Source organism: Protopterus annectens, chromosome 3.part0 (genome assembly GCF_019279795.1).
Source record: "Protopterus annectens isolate FY-2018-M chromosome 3.part0, PAN1.0, whole genome shotgun sequence".
Classification (NCBI taxonomy): domain Eukaryota; kingdom Metazoa; phylum Chordata; order Ceratodontiformes; family Protopteridae; genus Protopterus; species Protopterus annectens.
In genome coordinates this window covers 1,638,691,747-1,638,718,078 of record NC_056731.1, presented here as the reverse complement: position 1 = coordinate 1,638,718,078, position 26,332 = coordinate 1,638,691,747, and the positions used below count along the sequence as shown (strand labels likewise).

General features: G+C 37.7%; 1 protein-coding gene across 1 annotated transcript in view; it reads right to left on the bottom strand.

The window, feature by feature from the left end:
* LOC122797145 (proline-rich extensin-like protein EPR1) overlaps positions 1-25,808 on the bottom strand; it is a 36,477-nt gene extending 10,669 nt beyond the window's left edge. Inside the window, exons 1-3 of the mRNA XM_044065950.1 lie at positions 25,750-25,808; positions 13,495-14,574; positions 12,557-13,401 (exon numbers count right to left, since the gene is read on the bottom strand). Coding sequence (XP_043921885.1) covers positions 12,557-13,401; positions 13,495-14,574; positions 25,750-25,808 — 1,984 coding nt within the window. The remainder of the gene's footprint in view (positions 1-12,556; positions 13,402-13,494; positions 14,575-25,749) is intronic.
* Between the last annotated feature and the right edge of the window lie 524 nt (positions 25,809-26,332).

Sequence of the window (26,332 nt, the reverse complement as noted above, 5' to 3'; positions counted from 1 at the left end):
TATAGAAAACAAAATGAGAGTATCAATCAACCTAGAGACTGAATCTATGCCTAGTTTCATTCAGCTTTTTATTAGGTGTCTTGAAAAGTCAGATAATCAAAAAATTAAGTATCTCACCTATCTGTAAGATATTAAGAGAAGACACTTTAAAGTTTGACTCATATTTTTGGAATTACTATGTAAAGCTCAATGGAGAACAAATATGAATAAAAAAAAATTGTTATTGAATTCTACGTATGGTACCTCTTCTTCATTATACTGGAGACTGTATACATGGGAAATTTATGAATAGGAGTTTCTATACTCCACATATAATAAATCTTATTCTCAAAAACAGTGAAAGTAAATGTTGGAAATGTGATGAATTACTAGAGGCCAACTTGGTTCACATGTTCCCTGAATGTAGAAATGTTGTTCAATACTGGAAAGACTTCATATATTTTGTAAATGCTTTATGGTCTGATAACTGTCATATTTCTAGCTCACTAATCCTATTCAGTGTTCCTATACGTAATGTAATACCTAAATCTCAGATTCAGTTACTCTGGTCAGTTCTTGCAATTGCCAGAAAAGTTATTACTTTGACCTGGAAAAGTAAACAAGATTTGATGTTTAAACATTTTATTAATTTAGCAAAAGTTGTTTGTAAAAAAGAACTGCAAACCATTTGTTATAGAATTCATAACATTACTCATAAAAAAATAGCATGGCAAAAATTGGAAAACCTTTTGAACAAATACTGATAATGTCTCATGGATAAAATTATCGTTCATCATGGATGAATGTAAATATTGTAAATAGTTTTGTTATTGTTTTATTGTATTTGTTATATGGACATTTGCATATGTTTGTAATGAAAACAAAGTAAAATTGTTTTTGAAAAAAAAAGAAATATGCCATGCAATAAATTTCCATGACAAAATATGTGAGGTTAAAAGTGAATCACCTTAAGCCATATGATCCTTCATGCTGTCAGTATTCATGAAACTAGACTTTAAAATTTAAGGTAGTGGTCCACTATTTGAGTTAATATACACATAACAAATATTAATCCAAAGAATGTAAGAAATGGATCATCATATAACAGTAAAGACACAAGTGACTGAGCAAACACATGAACTCAAGAAAAATTGGACTGTCTTTGTAGAATTCATCCCTGTCACAACCAGCAGCTGTCATTCTTAATCCTGATCTCAGAAAAATAGACAAACCTATAGCAGCCTGCATTAAATTACTAAACATTTTCTGAAAAAAATAATAATAATGCACAAACTAAACAAATAGCAGCGTCTTGGAAAGTATAAATGGTGCTTAAACAGTAAATAGCACCAGTTTTCAGCAAATGCAATTCTTTATACAGATTATAGTCAGCAAACTCAAAATCTTTACATCTATATTATGATATATTACAGCGCAAAAAAAACAGACTAACATTTTCTTCTACATTTTTATAAACAACTTTCCATATTTTGAAAGCCATGCAGCCTACATATACTGCATCAGCAAGCATCAGCTTCTCTATGCTTATACTGGTTACACTTTAACTTTCACATGATAACAAGAACTTGCTGGAGAGGTTCTTTTCACAATGCATACCTCACCATGTTGACTGTCTACGTGACGTTCCCAGTTTAGGCACACTTATGGTTACTGTCAGGTCACAAGTCATGGTCTCCAGTAAGTGGCACTAAACTGACTGATATTTCTTAACAACATCACACAATCAATTCTGGGGTATACATGCTCCTGCGTCATAAGTTCTAAAGTAAACGGGTTGCACTCTACAGTCTAACTATTGGTAACTGGAAATACAAAATTGAAAAATAAGTATTACTTAATTTTCAAAAATTACCCTTGTCATCTATACATATTTATATTAAATAAAGTAAAAAAAAAACAACTTATCAATTAACTCTTCCAGGCCTAATTACAGCTTCACTTTGATTTCAAAGACTGAAACAAATGATAAGGTATTTTTGATCTCATTAATACCTGCTGACAGTCATTTTCAGAGGTGCTACACTCCCTCCTTTCAGTTTATAGGCTGGGTAGCAGTTGCTTTGAGCTCAGAGACAAAGAAAATTTAAATGTGAGAAAAATATTTTTAACTGAACATTTAAAGAAGCTTTTAGCCTTACATGTTCAGTTAAAGTAATTTTTTGACATTTAAACTGCTTAATTGTGGAACTGAGTAATTCATATTGAGTACAATTATTAAAATGCACTGTAATAATATAATTTTCTGTGTAATCTGCCTTTCATGAGCTGTAGGTTTGTATGATACACACAGCAGCTCAATTAGTAAAAACAACAAGAAAAACCTAGCCAAGCTAGAATTTTCACTGTGTGACACCTTACAACTCCTGGAACAGAGGCCCATTGGATATATGTAAATTACCCCTTAAGGACATCAAGTGTTTCAGCTATATGGCTTCTGAATGTGCATGACGTTTTACTTTTTAAGTCTTAATGGACAGACACAGACCAACAAAGCCAAACACCACTAGCTGTGGACATGCATGTTTCGGTCTTCTTATGACATCATCAGCACAGCATAAGCAGATTGTTTGGCTATACTCTAGAAACACAGGGTCTTTAAACTCAGCTGATCTTCATAACCATTAAAGTGCCTGCACAATATCTCAACTAACAAACAAAACCAAAAAGTAAAGCACCTGGCTTTGTTAGCCTGCATTTGTCCATAAAGACTTAAAAAGGAAAAAGGAAAAAAGTCATGGATATTCAGAAACCATATAGCTGAAACACTTGATGTCCTTAAGGGGCCTGATAGTACACAATGTTTATTACTACTTTGCAAAGGCATTTGACAATGTTCTGTGTAAAGGAGTAAGTCACAGATTAAAAGCATTAAATGCCAATCTATGCAGTTCTGTGTAAAAAAAAAAGATCCCCTGTGTAGCTGGAAACAACTATCTGGGGTAGTTATCTACAGAACCTGGTAAGATTACAAGATTCTGTACTCTGACTACTTCTATTCAGATTGTTCTCAGGTATATAAGTGGAAATTGGGTCTGGGTAATTAGATCCTACATGACTGCAAATTGGATAACATAATTATGTCAATAAAAGATAGCAAAGATACTCTCCAAGCAATGACCTCCCATTTAAGGTCAATAAACATAGCATCATGAAACCTGGCAAAACAAAAAAAAAACATAATTTATGATTGCAAAATAAATATTTAATTAATAAGAATAATGCTCTCATTAAAGATCTGCAAGCAGTGGTGGACATCTGTTTAAACGTTGATCAATAAATGTGAACCAAAATCAGAAAAATATATTGTACATGTAATTCTGAAATGCATGTCAAGTCAGAATCCAAAGAGCTCAATGTACAAACTTATATCTCAAAGATTTGTTCTATCAAAAATGCTGTATTCTAGACTACAGTTTTCAAACAAATAAAATGGTTAGAAAGAGGACATATTTCCCTTACTAGTTAAATGTTAGGAATGGAAAACATAAACTACTGGGAAAGGTTTCAGGAATTGTCATAATATTATGTTTCTAAAAGTACAACCACATAGTGACCTACTGTAAGTCCATATTACTAATTATTGTCACTTTCAGCCTCATCCTACAAGCAGCAAACACATTAGCAAACATGCAGCAAATTTAAGGGTTTGTTGTGCATACTCTTTGTGTCTGAAAGCCTTACAGGCAGTAACACATGTGTGACAAACTTGGGTTGGACAGGCTTCTACCATAAACACAAAATCAGCATTATGCAACACGTCAGAGATTATTCCAGGATTATAGCAATCAGTATTCACTTAAAAATGCAGTACTTTACATAACAGTATAGACAGCAGACACCTGGGACCTATCTGTGATGTAATGCAGACTCCCTGAGCTCATGTAGAACACATGGCTTAAATAATACAAGAGGCTTTGCCTCACAACAGTGAAGAGTTACCAACACAAGGACGTAAGACCCCTTCAACTCAGGTACCACCATAGAAGGCCACTTCTGATGTCTGTCTCTGTGTCTCCGTACTTCAGAAAAATGAGGGCATGAACAAGCATGTATGCAAAATAGTGAAATTAGTAGCCTGTCAAAAAGTGTAGCAAAATGGTGTGAATAAACAGGGAAAATCACTTAAATGAAAAACTGAGTAACACAGCAGTGGTTTTGGCAGCAAAAGATCAGCAAGACAGTGAAGGATGTACCTGACTCTAAGCCCTGATATAAACTAGGTTAGAGAAGTACAGAGGCAAAGTGTGTTGAATCCAGTCACTCCAATAATGATGACACCACGTGGATAGAGGGTCTGATCACTCCAATAATGATGACACCACCTGGATAGAGGATCTAATCACTCCAATAACGATGACACCACCTGGATAGAGGATCTACTCACTCCAATAATGATGACACCACCTGGATAGAGGTTCTGATCACTCCAATAATGATGACACCACCTGGATAGAGGTTCTGATCACTCCAATAATGATGACACCACCTGGAGAATCTGATCACTCCAATAATGATTACACCACCTGGAGAAAAATGAAGGCATGAACAATCATGTAGATGCTCCTGTCATAGCCCTATAAACCAAATGTTTTTCCAGAGGTCATGATGATATGCATGTATGTATGCAAAACAGTACAATTAGTAGCCTGTCAAAAAGTGTAGCAAAATGTTATATATATATATATATATATATATATATATATATATATATATATATATATATATACTATGGTGTAAATAAACAGGGAAAATGACTTAAATGATGACAACAAAACTGAGTAACACAGTAGTGGTATTGGCGGCAAAAGATTCATTAGTATGACATCAGCAAGACAGTGAAGGATGTACCTGACTCTAAGCCCTGATATAAATTAGGTTAGAGAAGTACAGAGGCAAAGTGTGTTGAATCCAATCACTCCAATAATGATGACACCACATGGATAGAGGCTCTGATCACTCCAGCAATGATGACACCACCTGGATAGAAAATCTGATCACTCCAATAATGGTGACACCACCTGGATAGAGGTTCTGATCACTCCAATAATGATGACGCCACCTGGATAAAGGTTCTGATCACTCCAATAATGATGACACCACCTGGATAGAGGATCCGATCACTCCAATAATGATGACACCAACTGGATAGAAGTTTTGATCACTCCAATAATGATAACACCACCTGGAGAATATGATCACTCCAGTAATGATTACACCACCTGGCTAGAGGTTCTGATCACTCCAATAATGATGACACCACCTGGAGAATCTGATCACTCCAATAATGATTACACCAACTGGATAGAGGATCTGATCATTCCAATAATGATGACACCACCTGGAAAGAGGATCTGATCACTCCAATAATGACATACCTGTAAAGAGGATCTGATCACTCCAATAATGGTGACACAACCTGCATAGAAGACCTGATCACTCCATTAACGATGGCACCACCTTAATAGAGGATCTGATCACTCCAATAATGATGACACCACCTGGAAAGAGGATCTGATCACTCCAATAATGATGACACCACCTGGATAGAGGATCTGATCAACAATACAAAAATTCCAATGTCAAAAGACAATTTACTCCAAGGCAAAGCTTTCTGGTAAACCACCTTTCTTCAGTGCTAATACTTTACACAACTAATAAGCACTTTAAATAACAGCAAATATGAGTCACATGACCACAGCCAGCCTGTCATATGACCCATTCAATTAAAACACAGCATACAATAAAAATACAATAAAAATGCAAAAACATGTAAGATAAACACAGTTTTAAAGATTTTGTTGCTGTTTTCTTACTAACACTGGTTTAATAATCACAGAATTATTAAGACCAGGTTTAAAATCTGCCTGCAGTCTGACAATCTATTTGTATTCCTTATTCTCCAGGACATTATTTATATTGCCCCCCTGGGGTCTTTGAACACTACATCTATAGCCCTAAACCTAAAGCAATGCTCTGAACCTTCACTCATAACATGTTTTCTCAATGCATTTTTTTAAATTTTTCCTACCAATGTCAGACTTATGCTCAATAATCATTTCTTTTAACTTTCTAGTGGGCTTGCCCACATAGAATGATGAACATTTGATACATGTTGCAAGGTAGACCACAATTATGCTGTTACAATTAGCTGAGCAAGAAAAAGCATATTGCTTATTAGTTGTAGGATGAGTAAATGTAGTTATGTGCAAGAATGTCATTACAACTGCAATTCATACATCTAACTGTCCCAAGTTTGTTCACTACATGGCATTTATCCACTGATTTAAAATCCTTGTAACATAATCTCCTTTTAAGATTTTTAAGATTCCTATAGGAAAAATAAGGTTTGTCACTCAACATTATCTGCAATAATGATGACACCACCTGAATAGAGGAGAATCAGAAATATCTTAGCAGCAGATTATATCTTTGGGTCAAATAATCTTTGATGTTGTGTGATCCAGATGTAATAGATAGAATTACCAACCCCCTACGATAAATGTCAAATCACTCTATGTGACAGCACAAAGGCAACACTGTATGCAATCCAAAGGTTTAAAGAAAAGTATAGCATAAATAATCCACTAGAACATAGCTAAATCATAGTATAAAGCCTAACGTGTATTTCAGATTAACACTGAAACTAGAACAGCTTCAGGTAGAAAAAATGTAACTCAAGTGATACAGAACATATGATTAGCAAGCATCCAAAAAGCCTGAAATTCTAGCTAAACCATTAATCCAAGTTGGTATGGGGATAAAAGGCTTCATTTGTTCTCCAGTGTCAGGTTTATCCTTTTCTGGTCTAGGGAGAAGTTGGAGCCTATTCTGATACTCAATGGGGAATGATGCAGTGAACTAAACCTGGACAGATGTTAGCCCACCTCAGAACACACACACACACACACACACACACACACACACACACACACACACACACACACACACACACACACACATAAACATACACACACACACACACACACACACACACACACACACACACACACACACACACACACACTCACACACACAGATAAACATACACACATCCAATAGGTCACACACCATTTTCACACATTGACAGTATAGAGGACCATCAGTTTACCCAATGATATGTTTTTGAGACATGGAAGAAACTGAACCACCGAGCAAAACCCCCATGTATTCAACAAGATCATGCAGGCCCCACACCAAATGCACTACAAAAGCCAGATGAGAAGCAGAAGAGAGAGAATCATAGCTGTGAGGGACCAAGGCTAACTACTGTACCACTGTGCCTCCCCAAAAGAAAACATAAAAATAATTGATCATGTACAGTACAATTCAAAGCTAAAAAATGGTATAAATAACTGTAATCCCACACAACTTATTCATCAATTAATCTGCAGTCTCCATTAATTCACAGTGCATAATATGGGCAACACCAAACTAAAGCAATCAATTAGAATGACTGGGTGGGGCAAAAGACAGTATCCAGACAGAATGCACCTTCAATATACCTAAATAAGATGAGACAGAGATTCGAGGATATAGTCCAAACTGTCCTGTTCCAAATCTTGTGGAAAATCAAATGCACTAAGAACAAAGAATTAGATCAAAATTTCAAACCACTAGTGAGCTGAACTCCAGCTCACCGGGTTAGAAGAAATGTGCAGTTTCCAGTTCTCTGAGAGTGCAAGACCACCTTGAAAACTCTGAACAACAACATGCATGCCAAATTTTGACTTCTAGAAAAATTTAACAAAACAAATTGCCAGATAAAGTTAGTTTTTCAAATAAAGTAAAGAACAGAAAGCAAAAAGCCAAAAAAGAGTCAAGTAAGATTCAAGCTCAAGACAGAAAGTGTGCAATAGAATTAATTGTAAATATAGCACCGAACCACAGGATGCACAAGTGTGGCACAGTGGTACAATGAGTAGTATTATCATCTCAGAGCAAGATGTTTGTTCACTTTGTTCTCAGCTGATGTACGTTTTGTGTGGATTCTGCATGTCCTTCCTGTATATGTATGCCTGTTTCCTTCAACACGCAAATGAAAATGCAGTAGGTGGACTGGCAACTCTAAACTGTCTATAGGTGAGTGTGTGTGTCATGGAAGAAAGGCCTAGTAATCTGCTTCCATTCCCTACTCACCATATAAATGCTATAGATGGTGACTGCTACTCATGGAGTCATAAAATGAGAATGAATTTTAAGATTCCTATAGGAAAAATAAGGTTTGTCACTCAACATTATCTGCAATAATGATGACACCACCTGAATAGAGGAGAATCAGAAATATCTTAGCAGCAGATTATATCTTTGGGTCAAATAATCTTTGATGTTGTGTGATCCAGATGTAATAGATAGAATTACCAACCCCCTGCGATAAATGTCAAATCACTCTATGTGACAGCACAAAGGCAACACTGTATGCAATCCAAAGGTTTAAAGAAAAGTATAGCATAAATAATCCACTAGAACATAGCTAAATCATAGTATAAAGCCTAACGTGTATTTCAGATTAACACTGAAACTAGAACAGCTTCAGGTAGAAAAAATGTAACTCAAGTGATACAGAACATATGATTAGCAAGCATCCAAAAAGCCTGAAATTCTAGCTAAACCATTAATCCAAGTTGGTATGGGGATAAAAGGCTTCATTTGTTCTCCAGTGTCAGGTTTATCCTTTTCTGGTCTAGGGAGAAGTTGGAGCCTATTCTGATACTCAATGGGGAATGATGCAGTGAACTAAACCTGGACAGATGTTAGCCCACCTCAGAACACACACACACACACACACACACACACACACACACACACACACACACACACACACACACACACACACACACACACACAGATAAACATACACACACACACACACACACACACACACACACACACACACACACACTCACACACACAGATAAACATACACACATCCAATAGGTCACACACCATTTTCACACATTGACAGTATAGAGGACCATCAGTTTACCCAATGATATGTTTTTGAGACATGGAAGAAACTGAACCACCGAGCAAAACCCCCATGTATTCAACAAGATCATGCAGGCCCCACACCAAATGCACTACAAAAGCCAGATGAGAAGCAGAAGAGAGAGAATCATAGCTGTGAGGGACCAAGGCTAACTACTGTACCACTGTGCCTCCCCAAAAGAAAACATAAAAATAATTGATCGGGTACAGTACAATTCAAAGCTAAAAAATGGTATAAATAACTGTAATCCCACACAACTTATTCATCAATTAATCTGCAGTCTCCATTAATTCACAGTGCATAATATGGGCAACACCAAACTAAAGCAATCAATTAGAATGACTGGGTTGGGGCAAAAGACAGTATCCAGACAGAATGCACCTTCAATATACCTAAATAAGATGAGACAGAGATTCGAGGATATAGTCCAAACTGTCCTGTTCCAAATCTTGTGGCAAATCAAATGCACTAAGAACAAAGAATTAGATCAAAATTTCAAACCACTAGTGAGCTGAACTCCAGCTCACCGGGTTAGAAGAAATGTGCAGTTTCCAGTTCTCTGAGAGTGCAAGACCACCTTGAAAACTCTGAACAACAACATGCATGCCAAATTTTGACTTCTAGAAAAAATTTAACAAAACAAATTGCCAGATAAAGTTAGTTTTTTCAAATAAAGTAAAGAACAGAAAGCAAAAAGCCAAAAAAGAGTCAAGTAAGATTCAAGCTCAAGACAGAAAGTGTGCAATAGAATTAATTGTAAATATAGCACTGAACCACAGGATGCACAAGTGTGGCACAGTGGTACAATGAGTAGTATTATCATCTCAGAGCAAGATGTTTGTTCACTTTGTTCTCAGCTGATGTACGTTTTGTGTGGATTCTGCATGTCCTTCCTGTATATGCATGCCTGTTTCCTTCAACACGCAAATGAAAATGCAGTAGGTGGACTGGCAACTCTAAACTGTCTATAGGTGAGTGTGTGTGTCATGGAAGAAAGGCCTAGTAATCTGCTTCCATTCCCTACTCACCATATAAATGCTATAGATGGTGACTGCTACTCATGGAGTCATAAAATGAGTCAAAAGTGACGCAACAACAATGGATGGATAGGTTATATGAAAAAGTGGTGGCTGAAAGTAATATAATTCTCAGTCCCAGCATGCAGCCAAAGCCACCATAACAGTTCACCAGTAGGTTAGAAATGCAAGATGCTCATCAAGGAGTTATGTACTCACAAGAGAACAAGAATCTTGTAGAAAGCAGTGAAATGATAATAAAAATAAGTTAAACAGTTAAGTACCGTCAAATAGAATTGAACCTTTAAACTTAAGTCTGCTCTTATCCATACAGACTAGTGGGCCCATGCCATAATTTCTCACTAACATGAATGCCTTTCAACTTGCAAATTGCTTTCTTTACTTGAAGATATAGTTAAAAACCCATGCAGCAATTGTTGTTTCTTGCACACGACAGAACACTGCAAAAGCACTGCACCTTAAAAGTTTGCACAGTGTAAACAAATAACTCATCTCAACTGCAAGTCAGTCAGCTTTTCTCTCATAGATGACTCTATGTTTCTCACACTTTCCTAGCTATTCCTTCAGCTCTTTAAAACATACCTAGGTACAGTTTTAGATTAATAACCTGGCTCCTGTGCTTCAGTCGCATTGAAAATGAGTTATCACAGCAAGAAGTATAATAACGCATTCCATTCTATGATCAGAATGCATTTAAAACACCAACTTCTCTTATTTCTACAAGTCATGTAAGGGAGGGGATAGGAAAATTGTGTTATGCACCTAAGAGGTGTGCCCAAAGTCTATAATTACAAGCTACAGTTTCCAGGGTATATATTTGTATAGATCATTGTTCAAGCAAAGTTAAGACATGCTAAATAATCAATGAGTTAAGTTATATATTATCCAAAAAAATAACATTTAATAAAATCAAATAAACTTGTGCAAATGCAATAAGAAGGAATTAGCACACAATCTTTCAAGGTAGCTGAGTGATGTAGCCAGTGATGTGCCAGACATTAAGAAGCATGACCTGCATATAAAACTAAAGGGACTGAAAACATTTTCACTGCTTGCAATCTTACTATCCATGTTCATAATCAAGAGTTTCTCAGGTTTTATATTATCTTTTGTTTAATCTCTTTTCTCATATCTTAAGCTGAAATAATAGACTTCTTTTTAATTCATGCATATAAATACATATCTTATCCTTTCTCCATAATATGGGTATTTCTGAACTAATTCTTGTGTGGATATACTGAATTATTGAATATAATAAAGAAGTTAAAAGAACTGGAGAAAAGATCTTTAAAAAGAGAAGGAGCAAATTACATAGAAGTGAATGGATTTTGTGGGAACAATATATGCGGAATAATGTTCATAAGGAGGAATGAAACTTAAGGAAAGGCAGGAACTGAGCAATTTATGTAATACTAGAGTGAATGAAAATTGTTAAAAAGAAAATGTTTATGTTTACTGTATGAAACATATAATGTAAATGTTGTTATGGCTTGATTTCTTTTCTATTACTGTATGTGCCCCTATGTCACTTTTTAAAAACTGTCATGTCCAATAAAGATAAAAAATGATGAATAAACATTCAGCTGAGCTCAAACATGAACTCTGCCTGTCATGGTTAACAGCTAAAATAGCCTACATCCTTCTAAGTAGAGGTGTAGCTAACAATTCTGGTTCCCTGTGCTATTCCCCAAAAGTTGAGGAGGAAAAAAAGACATTTTCTCGTACATAAGGACCAAAAAAAAAAAGAACTGAGGAGGAAAAAAACCCTCAAAAAGAAAAAAAAATCTTCTAGTAATATTTGTGAGCCCTCCTTGCCTTCTGGTACCCCTACCAATTTTATATTACACCTTTTTTCCTGTTCTTGACATCATGCATTTTAGTGTAAAGGCTAGAAATGGTGTTTGCATGGTCATTAAGTACTGAATGCACCTCTCTGTGATGAGTGGACTGAACAAATAGGGTTTATTGGTGTATAGTAGGCAAACAACCACTAGGGCCTTTATAAGTCTAGCCATGCATCCCAAAGAGATTCTGCAAGTTTTTGTGCCTCAGATGTTATTTTAATGTGTATATATAAGCTAAGGTATTACTTGCAAACTGCCTCTGTCCATTAAAGACATAGGTGCTAAACTTGGTGCGAATTTCTGATTTCTCATCCACAGGTCCAGATTACACTTGAATAGAGTTAGGGAAGAAATCTGCTTTACATGGATGGGAAGCCTTTTTCAAAGGAGGGTAATTCTCTGAGACACATACCTGTCCCTCCAACATAACAACTTTATGTCACAAGCAAGCTTCAAGTCCCTAGATTGAGTAGTTTGGATGCTATTGGTTTTGTGGTGCATCAGAGCAAAACTCAAGGATGCCTTATATGCCAGACATTGATCACCTCTCAACAGTCTGCAGGAAACAGAGTGCAGAGATAAGGCTTTCAGGGGATGTGCACTGGACATGTTTTTTACACCATGTGTTCTTTTTGTGAGGCACCTCTGTGGATGTTCCAGTTGATGCATGTGCCTTGTCCAGTACATACTGAAAGGTGCATTGTACTCAATGATGGGCCTGATGAGAGCCAAATATGAAGGAACAATGACCTCCTCTAACCTAGGTGGTCTGACGAGAGCCAAATATGAAGGAACAATGACGTTCTTTAACCTAGATGGTCTGATGAGAGCCAAATATGAAGGAACAATGACCTCCTCTAACCTAGATGGTCTGATGAGAGCCAAATATGAAGGAACAATGACCTCCTCTAACCTAGATGGTCTGATGAGAGCCAAATATGAAGGAACAATGACCTCCTCTAACCTTGATGGTCTGATGAGAGCCAAATATGAAGGAACAATGACCTCCTCTAACCTAGATGGTCTGATGAGAGCCAAATATGAAGGAACAATGACCTCCTCTAACCTAGATGGTCTGATGAGAGCCAAATATGAAGGAACAATGACCTTCTTTAACCTAGATGGTCTGATGAGAGCCAAATATGAAGGAACAATGACCTCCTCTAACCTACATTGTCTGATGCGAGCCAAATATGAAGGAACAATGACCTCCTTTAACCTAGATGGTCTGATGAGAGCCAAATATGAAGGAACAATGACCTCCTCTAACCTAGGTGGTCTGATGAGAGCCAAATATGAAGGAACAATGACCTCCTCTAACCTAGGTGGTCTGATGAGAGCCAAACATGAAGGAACAATGACCTCCTCTAACCTAGATGGTCTGATGAGAGCCAAATATGAAGGAACAATGACCTCCTCTAACCTAGATGGTCTGATGAGAGCCAAATATGAAGGAACAATGACCTCCTCTAACCTAGATGGTCTGATGAGAGCCAAATATGAAGGAACAATGACCTCCTCTAACCTAGATGGTCTGATGAGAGCCAAATATGAAGGAACAATGACCTCCTTTAACCTATATGGTCTGATGAGAGCCAAATATGAAGGAACAATGACCTCCTCTAACCTAGATGGTCTGATGAGGGCCAAATATGAAGAAACAATGACCTTCTTTAACCTAGATGGTCTGATGAGAGCCAAATATGAAGGAACAATGACCTCCTCTAACCTACATGGTCTGATGAGAGCCAAATATGAAGGAACAATGACCTCCTTCAACCTAGATGGTCTGATGAGAGCCAAATATAAAGGAACAATGACCTCCTCTAACCTAGATGGTCTGATGAGAGCCAAATATGAAGGAACAATGATCTCCTTTAACCTAGATTGTCTGATGAGAGCCAAATATGAAGGAACAATGACCTCCTCTAACCTAGATGGTCTGATGAGAGCCAAATATGAAGGAACAATGACCTCCTCTAACCTAGATGGGCTGATGAGAGCCAAATATGAAGGAACAATGACCTCCTCTAACCTAGATGGTCTGATGAGAGCCAAATATGAAGGAACAATGACCTCCTCTAACCTAGATGGTCTGATGAGAGCCAAATATGAAGGAACAGTGACCTCCTCTAACCTAGATGGTCTGATGGGAGCCAAATATGAAGGAACAGTGACCTCCTCTAACCTAGATGGTCTGATGAGAGCCAAATATGAAGGAACAGTGACCTCCTTTAACCTAGATGGTCTGATGAGAGCCAAATATGAAGGAACAGTGACCTCCTCTAACCTAGATGGTCTGATGAGAGCCAAATATGAAGGAACAGTGACCTCCTCTAACCTAGATGGTCTGATGAGAGCCAAATATGAAGGAACAATGACCTTATTTAACCTAGATGGTCTGATGAGAGCCAAATATGAAGAAACAATGACCTCCTCTAACCTAGATGGTCTGATGAGAGCCATATATGAAGGAACAGTGACCTCCTTTAATCTAGATGGTCTGATGAGAGCCAAATATGAAGGAACAATGACCTCCTCTAACCTAGATGGTCTGATGAGAACCAGATATGAAGGAACAATGACCTCCTTTAACCTAGATGGTCTGATGAGAGCCAAATATGAAGGAACAATGACCTCCTCTAACCTAGATGGTCTGATGAGAGCCAAATATGAAGGAACAATGACCTCCTCTAACCTAGATGGTCTGATGAGAGCCAAATGTGAAGGAACAATGACCTCCTTTAACCTAGATGGTCTGATGAGAGCCAAATATGAAGGAACAATGACCTCCTTTAACCTAGATGGTTTGATGAGAGCCAAATATGAAGGAACAATGACCTCCTCTAACCTAGATGGTCTGATGAGAGCCAAATATGAAGGAACAGTGACCTCCTCTAACCTAGATGGTCTGATGAGAGATAAATATGAAGGAACAGTGACCTCCTCTAACCTAGATGGTCTGATGAGAGCCAGATATGAAGTAACAGTGACCTGCTTTAACCTAGATGGTCTGATGAGAGCCAAATATGAAGGAACAATGACCTCCTTTAACCTAGATGGTCTGATGAGAGCCAAATATGAAGGAACAATGACCTCCTTTAACCTAGATGGTCTGATGAGAGCCAAATATGAAGGAACAATGACCTCCTCTAACCTAGATGGTCTGATGAGAGCCAAATATGAAAGAACAATGACCTCCTTTAACCTAGATGGTCTGATGAGAGCCAAATATGAAGTAACAGTGACCTCCTCTAACCTAGATGGTCTGATGAGAGCCAGATATGAAGGAACAATGACCTCCTCTAACCTAGATGGTCTGATGAGAGCCAAATATGAAGGAACAATGACCTCCTCTAACCTAGATGGTCTGATGAGAGCCAAATATGAAGGAACAATGACCTCCCTTAACCTAGATGGTCTGATGAGAGCCAAATATGAAGGAACAATTACCTCCTTTAACCTAGATGGTCTGATGAGAGCCAAATATGAAGGAACAATGACCTCCTTTAACCTAGATGGTCTGATGAGAGCCAAATATGAAGGAACAATGACCTCCATTAACCTAGATGGTCTGATGAGAGCCAAATATGAAGGAACAATGACCTCCTTTAACCTGGATGGTCTGATGAGAGCCAAATATGAAGGAACAATGACCTCCTTTAACCTAGATGGTCTGATGAGAGCCAAATATGAAGGAACAATGACCTCCTCTAACCTAGATTGTCTGATGAGAGCCAAATATGAAGGAACAATGACCTCCTCTAACCTAGATGGTCTGATGAGAGCCAAATATGAAGGAACAATGACCTCCATTAACCTAGATGGTCTGATGAGAGCCAAATATGAAGGAACAATGACCTCCTTTAACCTGGATGGTCTGATGAGAGCCAAATATGAAGGAACAATGACCTCCTTTGACCTTTATTGCCTGATGAGAGCCAAATATGAAGGAGCAATGACCTCCTTTAACCTAGATGGTCTGATGAGAGCCAAATATGAAGGAACAATGACCTCCTCTAACCTAGATGTCATACCCTTGCTTATAAGTTGACCAACACAGAATGAGTTCCTTACAACCTTAGACACATGTTGGTTGAAAGCCGGGTTACTATCTACACACAAACCCAAATTCCTAACTACTGGGTCCAGTGTTAGTGATATGCTATCATTGATGTAGTTTCCTTGGGTGGCCAATGTCTCAAAGGGTACTATTATACATTGCTTGACACTGAGTTTTAAGTCATAGCTTTTGCTTCAGTCATTTGTCTGTGTTAGATCTTCCTGTAGAATGATAGTGTCTGGGGGATATGGTGTGACTCCTTCTAGTTTGCAGTCATCTGCAAACTTGGTCAGCCAGATGCCTTTGACATTGGCTTTGACTTCTAAGAAGTTAATACAAAAAGGAGCAGGCTCAGCATAGAGCCCTGTGGGACTCTGCTAGTGGCAGGCCTCTTTGTGGAGCTGGTCTCCCCTATCCTAACTTTGTGGGTCCTATCTGAGAGCCAGCTGACTATCCAGTGTGTAACATTAGGGTTAATGCTGAATTCTGTGTGCTTCTTTACAATGCCCAAATGGGCCATTGTATCAAATGCCCTTGCCAGGTCAAGAGAGGCAATATGCACCATTCTGCCCTCATCCATTTCCTTGGTGACCTTTTCAAACAAGTCTACCAAATGGAGTAAGCATGATCCACCCTTGATGAAGCCTGACTAAGTTAAATCTGGGGTTTGAACATTTCCTATATCATTATTAATCATATCCGTGATAATTCTTTCCATGGCTTTGCATACGAGACTAGTCAAGCTTATGGGTCTGTAGTTTCCATGGTCTCTTGATGGACTGCCCTTGTGCAGAGGTATGACCATTGCATTCTTCCATTCATGTTGTACAAAGCCTGTCTGGAGGTTATGATTAAATAGTGACTCTAGGGGTCCAAATAGGTCATGGTTCAGGCTATTTAGGAAGCATCCTGGTATACTATCAGGCCCCATGGATACTTTGTATTTAGCCTTAGAGAATGCATTTAAGACCTGCTTCCTGGTGATAGTTGGGGGGTTATATTTAAAGTATTACTTTGGGGGCAGCTGGTGAAGGGGGTAAAACTGGAGCTGAATTTGTCAGCCAGCAGGTTTATTATATCTTCTGATCCATGTTAGTAGCTCCATTAACAGTCAATTCTGTGCACTGATGTGTAACACCTTTGATGTTTAGACACAGCTAAAGAAAGCCTTGTGGTTGTCCTTGTCCTGGGAGGCTATATTTACCTTGAAATTGGTTTTGTTTGTTTAGCCTGATGAGAGAGTTTTTGTCCTTCTGGGTGTTGCACTTTTTAATTTTAGCGATGACTTTTTGCTTTTTTAGAACAATCTGTTTTTATTTGGATTCCAACGGGGTGGTTTATTTTTTGAGTTTGCTCCAGTGTTGTCTCTGGTAGGCACACCTGTCTCTATGCATTTATTAATATGAATGCACAGTGCTTCTGTGTAAAATTCTGTGTTGCCTAGGTTTGGAGATGCTTGAAATTTTGCCAGGTAACTCCATAAAAATAGACAGTTTGCCTTAAAATAGTTCATAACTTTTACACGGTTTGCTGGAGTCTTGGCATTTTTTGAAAGAGACAGCTTTGTGGTTTGATCTCACAAGAGAGGATACTATGCTGGAGGTGCATTGTTCTCCCATATTTCTGACTAGCAGATCCAGTATGCTAGAACCTCTTGTTGGTGAGTGGACTAACCAGTCGAGGGTGTTTGTGTTTACAAGTCTGTGGTCATGTAGGATTTCCAGTTTATAGAGCGGTAGTTAAGGTCCTAATAAATATGCTATTGGGTTGAATAGTAAATGCCTCCAGTGAGTCTAAGTATGAGCTAAGGGTTTATTGGGTCATAAAGGGTGGTCCATAGCTTGCAGGGATATGATAGGGGACTCTACCTATGGTAATTTGGATGCAGAGAAGCTCAAGCATATCATACTGTCTGACCAACCTTGAGGTATGACTGTTTTTGATGTAAATCAAGACAATCCACCTTTAATCCCCTGCCTGTGCAGTAACTGGTCTAAATGTGTACAAGGCATTGTATCCCTGAACTACAGTGTTGTGCTCTGCAGCTTTATACCATGTCTTGGTAGCTGCACAGATGTCTGCATTGTCCAAGGTGAGGAGAGCTTTAAGAAAGTGGAGTTTCTTATTTAGGCTCCTGGCATTGAGCAGTAACTCATTTGATTCCCTTGGGTTGATTTTGTTAAGATGGAATGTTTTTCAGTTTGGTATTGCCTAAAAAAATCACTATGGGTAAAATAATGTTTGAGCCAATATTCAAAAGCCTAGAGGGGACAGGTGCAGACCATGCTTGGCAAAGCAACATGGTCTGTTGACCATATCCTCCCATGCTGACAAACATTGTAACCACTTTGAATGACACCAGAAGCTAAGCTAATTATTGAAGTCAATCATTTTCTGTTCACATAATGGCATCATCCTTGCTGAAGGTAGAATGTTGCTCAATGCTAGGTTCATACCAGCCTGAGACATGTTGTCTCAGAGCTCCACAATGTGTCTCTTCATATAGTCCACAAAGGTATATCTCATGTCATTTACTTCCACATGGATTATAACTAAGTCATACCTGTAGACTCAAAGAAAGCCATTTTCACTGAGCAAGCTACAGTTCTAGCTTTATTGGCAGCTATGTAGTCTTTCAGCTCTGCTGTGTCTGACAGCGCTTATGTTAGGAGTGTTGTCATATTATTAAATTTCTACCCCAGGAAGGAGTCCACTTTTAGGCCTTCCAGCTGGTCCCAAGATAGTACTGGGAGCTTCTCACCACTTGGGAGGTTAAACATTCTCTACATTATCATAGATATATGGTAGAGATGCAGGAAAAAGCACTCTAAAGGCTTAATGGAGAGGTTTCCCCTATTACAGATATGGTAAAACTATGGAAAGAGTCACTGTGAATATGAAAAGTGATGTAAAAATGTGGAAGGAGTCACTGTATCAAAAATGATTGTCCCACCTTTGGAGCTAATGGAATTAAATTTCCACCTTAGATAGGGATTCACCCCTCCCTTGATTTCTAGCCATTGTCTAATGATGTCTTACAAGTGGCCTTTGAGCCACTCTGATGAAACAGAATATTTCTTCCATGAGGTGTCCCATTATGTGACATCTTTTCCCTGATCCCTTAACTGGGAGGTCAGCGATTCCCTAAACAACCAATAACCAAATAGACTCTTTACATGTTTCTCCATTATATCTGATAACAATAATCATTCAAAAAGACAAGCTCCTCAAAAAACAAACTTTCTTGAAGCCCACTTTTGGCTTAGAAAGAGTTGGTTCCTTCTCTTGCATTCCTTTCTCTTTTAAAAACCTGTCCAGCTATAATATTCAAGACACTGTTATCTTACCCTTGTTGCAGACTACACCAAGACCATCTATTACTGAAGTTGATAATCTAGTGTCTTGATGACAGGCAAAGGACCATGCCCTACACAAAAACTGGTATCTATCATTTTTACCTTTCAATGGTCATCTGGATAGAAAACTTTTAGGGCAAATGAAGTCATTGTTTTTATTTGGATGACTATTAAAACTATTGATCCCATCAGCATCCCTCTTCTGTAGTCCTTTCCTATCTTTCTGAATTGTTTGATTCTAAACTTAGTTACTCCTTCATTAACAATTGTTTGGTGGCTATTTCCAGCTTTCGTTCTGCTCCAGATTCTGCTTTTCTTACTTTACTGAAGGTCTGCAAGGCATTTTGTAAAGTTAGAATCAGAGGTGCTGCAGCCAACTGGCACAAAGTGTCAGAAGTAATATGTGACAGAAAAATGCCAAAAAGCTGAAAAGTAAGGCATATAAAACAGTAGTGTAATTCTGTGTGGAAGAGAAAACTGAGAAGTGAAGGCAGAACAGTTGAGGAAACCAGAGGTGATGGCATTGAAGTGTCTGAGATGGGTAGTAGGATCCACATTGCAGAACAGATGAAGAAATGAGCAGAAGCCATAGTAGCCCCAATTGCAGACAAGTTCACATGTGAAGGAAACCAGAAGCTGTATTGATTAAAATTTATGAAACAAAAAACCTTCAGTACAATAAACAAATGTGGACAAAACTTCCAAGTTCATAGAAACAATAAAGAACAATGCATCTGGAACTATTATACAACAATATACTCAGTAACATACACGCTTCAGCACAACTTTAATGCTTAATAAAGTGTACTGAGGTGCATGAAAGCTTGTGTGTTATTGACTGCATCACTACATAATAAAAATCAGCTGTGGCTCTGGACATTCTGTTCTTAACTGGTAAAGATAATTTGGGAGAAACAGGAAGAATGCAATAGGAGATGAGGGTGTCCAGTCAAGAAATGGATTGATTGCGTGAGAGGAGACGCACAACAGTCAGGTGTGAATCTTAAAGATGATAACAGAAGGATTCTGAATTGACAGATGTGGCAACAATTGATACAACACCTCAATCCTAGGTAGAAATGGGAAATAGGTGGTTGGTGATTATGATGAGGTTGTAAGGCTTTATTCATGGTACTTTCCACCTAAGGCATTCCATTGTGGATATTTTTTCCAAATTGAGAAGCTTATTTTCCTGCCTTTTTAAGCTATAGCATCTGCTTATATGATGTTCTAAGCTTGGGAAATACTGTTTTTAATAATCATTACTTCAGATGAGACTTTCTAAGCTCTTTCTATCAAATAAATTGTTTTCGGTCTATGCTTCATTTTATAGGCAACTTATTTTTTTTTTGTGGGCAGGGCTAAATCTCTTCATACGATTGATTAGTTATTTATTTCCTTTGCTAAGTCTAAACTAATCACAAAACTTACTATACACACTTTTACCAGGTAATTAACAAGTTGCATTAACTTTTTTGTCACATAAATATAGAAAACCTCCTTCTGCAAATTGCATGGTACATTCCACTAAAGTAACAGCTACTTCTTCACCCTATGTCTATAATGCCCCTCTAGATGACTTTTGGGCAGCTCCAATTAGTCTTTCTTAGAAAAACTTTATTAGGCATTGGAAGCTGGATTATTTCCAGGTTCTGGTTTTATTTCAGGATTAATGTCATCTGGATTATGTTTGCAGGATGGTAACCACCCCAACGGATTAGCTAGGGACTCAATCCTAATACTATAAGGAGATTTCTAAAAAAAGTTTCTTCTTTGGTAACACACCCTTCTTCCATCTACCATGTTTGGCATTTCTATTCTTCTCTGCTTTTTCTCTCCTCTGCCTTTTACCTCCTTCTTCATCTTTGTGCTACTTACTGAACTGGATGGTGAGATATGCATAATGAATGCTGGGAAGGAGGAGGATACCAGACAACTTTAGAAAGTTTTATCTACCTAAATGATGGATCATCAGTCCTCATGGTTACCAGTCTTTTTCTTACAGATCTATTGTTTTGGTAAGTGCTTGACTTTTTTTCTTGGAAATGCTCTCATGAAATCGCCATTTCCATTTGCTGACATCCATGAGAGAAGCATTCCCTATCAGTTAAGCACATTTTTGGAAATGGATGTTGAAAAATTATGTTTCTGAACTGGATGAGAATCAGTAGCTGTAGTATTCTCTTCTAAAATACAAGGTTAGAGGAATCAAGTAGCTTATACATATTTGTGGAGCAAAATTAACCACTGAGGAGTATTGTGCTGGACATTTGTACACGTATATGTGCTTACCTCTGTCCCAGACCTTTTCTAAACAGTGTCAGAGTAACGTAACATAAGAAAAGATTGATCACTACCTGTCATTTTTTGCAGCACAGTGTAGCATAATATAAAACAACCTGCTTTGTTCCATTGAATAATATTGTACAGACCTATAGACATTATACAAGCAAAAATGCCTGAAACATTGCAAGTAAAAAAGGGACCACTGAGGAGTGATGTGAGGTCCAGCACCACACACCTAGAGTATCCAGAGTTTATTTATTATGCACACCTTGGAAAGTATTATTTTATTTAGGAAAATGGGCAACTGCATTGTCATGTTTTGATTTTTAAATAAGTAATATGTATATACATAATGTTCATGTAGAATGGTCCCTCCTGCCTAACTATAATACTGCTTAGTTTTGAGACCACTTTTCACTGCTGTTGATGACAAGGAAAAATGTATATGCACACAGAAATGCACACACCACATGCACACACACACACACACACACACACACACACACACACACACACACACACACACACACACACACACACATACACACACACACAGTAAATGCTACATAGCTCAATGCTTTCAAATACAATTTTGTGGCATAAGGTAAAGCTCCTGAAAAACAGCAATGTTTCCAAATAGTGCAGGAATACAGCATACTATAAAGTGAATAAAAATGTTTTTCTGAGCTTGGTCAGTAATTGTTTTTGTGATAATGTTGTTGTTGTTTTTCTTTTGGCTTTTCCCGGTTAGGGGTCGCCACAGCGGAATTCTGGTCCGCTAATGATTGGCAGTTGATTTGTATGGTGCCAAGGTGCCAGCCCGACTCCCAACCTTCAACGAAGGCATGCCCATTCACGCATGTCTTTATAATGATAATAATAATACTAATAGTAATAATAGTAATAATGAACACATCAAAACATTTACACAGCTGTGGGCATACCTCTTAACCAAAATTTAATTACTTAAGTACAAGGCAGCAACATGACCATATTGCAATGAATACAGATAGCAGACTTTTACAACATATTCAGAGCAGAGAAGGGACAGCTGTGGTATTGTGTGGAAAAAAACGGCAGCACAAGCCAGTACTTAGCTGTTAGGATATCAGGCAGCAAGAAAAGACAGACCTGAAAAAATAATTTAAATGTCTGTTTCAGGGCTGTATTAACAGTATTTTTGGCCCTCGGGAAAAGCAGTACACTGGGATCCCTACCTACATAACCACTCACAGGATTAAAAATGAAAATGGCCAATAAAGATAAACATATATTTATTGATACTTTCAACAAAATCAGTGTTTAAACATTAAAAAAAATATTGTACAGCAAACATTAGTCAACATTGTGAAGACTGGTAGAGATAGATGGGTGAAGGCTGCCAGCCTAGTCAAATAGAATTTGATACATAATTCTAGCATTTGTAAATATGAATGTGAATCACAGGCTTCTTGTCTTAAATGTAAAGAAATACTGTTGAATGTGGAACTGAAAATAAATGTGACAACAGCGCACTCTACTGGCCAAAGTAAAGCCTGTGGTGACCCTTTCAAGTAGACAGTGGTGCCAAAAAGTCTAGATGAAGAAATTCTTTCTATTGTTTTAACCAAGAGTAAAATTGCTAGACTTAAATATGCAAATGTATTTTTATTGCTCTGTTCCTGACCAGTTGCAAGATAACAAAAGGGAGATGTTAAGAATGTAAATTTAGTTAATGTGTTAGCCTGGGAACACCAGGAAAGTATAAAAGATGATGTAATGTTTATCAGAACTGCAGTTTCAATTTAAACAGTGAGAACCAGAGATCGTTAAGCATTTTTGTTTTGATATCCAACTTATCAGCACTTTGCCTTTGTCTTTAGTAAGTTATCTTAGAAGTGTGTTTTCTTGTAGAAATAGCTAGGACTACAAAGATTAGTCTAAGTGTTTTTCTGTTATGTCAGAACTGTACTACTGAATTATTTTAAGTTTATATGTGATCACTGAACTCTTGAATAGCACTGTGGTATAGTAGTATTGTCTTGTGTTTTTAGTATTTATTATTAAATATTTTTAAAACCTTTTAAACTGTGGCTGGTTTATGTAGAGATAAATTAAGCTCTAGAGTATATTGCATGCTTATAAGTGATCCTGTAATAAGCCCTTCCAATAAGCTTTGATTGCTTAGTTACACTACTATTGGATAATAATATTGCACAGTAATAATTGGACACCATTTTAAGGGCCTTTGGGTAGCTGATAATTATTAGCTGGTGGTGGCAGGAATTACTACTGTATAGTCTGTGTATAGGGGCACAGCTGGAGAATATGTGTCAGCCTTTCCCAGGAGTGTCTGTGAAGTTGTATAAATACTTATCTCAAAGTAAGTGTGTGTGTGTGTGTGTGTGTGTGTGTGTGTGTGTGTGTGTGTGTGTGTGTGTGTGTGTGTATGTGTCAGCTACTTGGGCAGGGACATGAAGCACTGGTTGGACAGAGAGGGTATTGGAGGCTTTAGCTTGCCAGCTAGGCTGAGATCTGGACGCTATAGCTGTGCCAGTGGGGAGTATTATTAGGGACCTGGGGAGCAAGGGAGTGACTAGCCCCAGACTGACTGTGATCTCTGTGTGCTCTTAAGGGAAATTGCACTTTACTGTGTGCACCTGTTATCCTTTCTTCTCATATGAGATACCCTCTCTGGTGTTAGTGGTGAGTTTTGCAGCTCCTTGATTGCTGGGCCAGGGCACGGGCATCACAAACATAAACATTTGAACAATGTAACATGAGCCTTGAAAAACACAAAAACTTTGACAAATTAATGATCCTACAACTAATAAATGATGCAGACGCAGATGGCACAGTATGAAATTATTATAATAATCAAACATATAATTGAACTGGATAAAAAAACAGTATTAGCAATCTATTTATATACTATGGGAGTAGAACCCACAGCCTTCTTCATCAAAAGCAAGTATACTCCTTGCTGTGCTACTAATGAGTTTAAATACTTTACCACAATACTAGTGATATCATTTGTGAAACAACAGCTGCACATTGTAAGCAGACTTGGCACATAAGCAGCACTAAGCTTCTCTTCCCCTAAAGCTCTCTGCTCCTTGTAAAATGCACTTGACACTCACTTTCTTGTAAAATGCACTTGACACTCAAACATATCTCTCAACTTTGTAGCACAATAAATCTGGAAAAAGACAAAATTTATGGGGGTGGGGAGGAAAAAAGTCCCAAAACCAGGGACACGTTTTAAATATTGCTTGCATAATCTTAGAAAATTGCTAGAATAAAGGTTTTGTGTTACCATGTATTTCCCGAAAGATAAGAAGACTGAAACTTAAATGTCTGTCATTACTATATTTAGTGTATTCAGTCCTCACTGATTTGTAAGAAAACCACACATTTTAGAGGAACAGATCAAAAGTATGAGCCTAAAATTCCAGACATTTTGTGAAAATCTGGACAGCTGAGAGCTATGCACTCAACTCCTTGAAACACAAGCACTTGTAGGGGAAGAGAATTCAGGCTCTTGTACCTAAGGTACAGTGTTTGAGCCTCAGCAAAGTAACACTAACTGACAGTTATCCCTAATTGGGGCATTACACACACACACACACACACACACACACACACACACACACACACACACACACACACACAGAAATTCTGTGTAGTAGGAAGAACAGGTGATGCACATACAGATACAATTTTTAGGATAGGAAGGCTGTGTTCAAATAATTGATGTTTTAGGAAGGCTGCATTTGGATAATTGTCGATTTGGATGATTGATGCTCTACTGTACAGAGCTTTCTAATATTTATAATTTTCATTATTTTCATAATTCTTCAAACATTTGTAATTTAGTATAGTGTAGCATTTATTTATTTATTTATTCATTTATTTATTTATTGACAGCAAGTCACATCATACATAGATTAGCATGTCCCCCCCATGCTCATGGGGTCCCCGGGCAACTGCCCAGTGTGTCCAGGCATTAAGACGACACTGGTCTATTTGCCTTAACTGTTGCTCCCAGTTCTGAGTTAATGAGACCAAGAAATAGTGTCAGAATGAAACTCATTTTTTCTCATGATTTTATATTCATTTCATGCCAGGAATGCAAGTTCTCATTTTTTAATGTGCAACCCTATATGTTAAATTTAACCTTTTGTAACTCTGAGCATACCTCTCAATTGTCCCTGATTTTGTAGAACATTCTGATTTTCTTTCAAATTTTTGCCCCATTCTTCATTAAATTTTTGATTTTCTGATAAAAATCAGTGAGGATTACAATTAGTCCATAATGCCAGATATTACAGTTTCAGACTTCTTTTCAGTTGTAAAACTGATTTAGTGCATGGAGAGCTGAAGTTACATCTGATTTGGGGAAAAAGGATAAGCTTGTTAAAAGCCTCCCTAGTGTGAGATGCAATTCTAACAGTGCTTGGGGGTGCTTATGTGTTGTTAAGCACCCCCCTAAGTGCTGTTATGATTGATTGCCACTCTAAGGACAAACAGCAGACAGTGTTGGCTTGCAAAGTATAGCTACAGCAGCTCAATCATTTTGTTTCTGCCTGTTTTCCATGTCTCTCAACTTTTCCTGAGTTTGTCTGATATTTTGCTATGCCCCTTGTAAATGTTTTGATTTTCTGGTAGATCACTGAGGATTACAGTCAGTCAGTAATGACAGACATTATAGTCACATATTTCTTACTGTTCAGAAAATGCATATTGATACAAAATCTGTTCTTCTATTAATTTTTTAAATC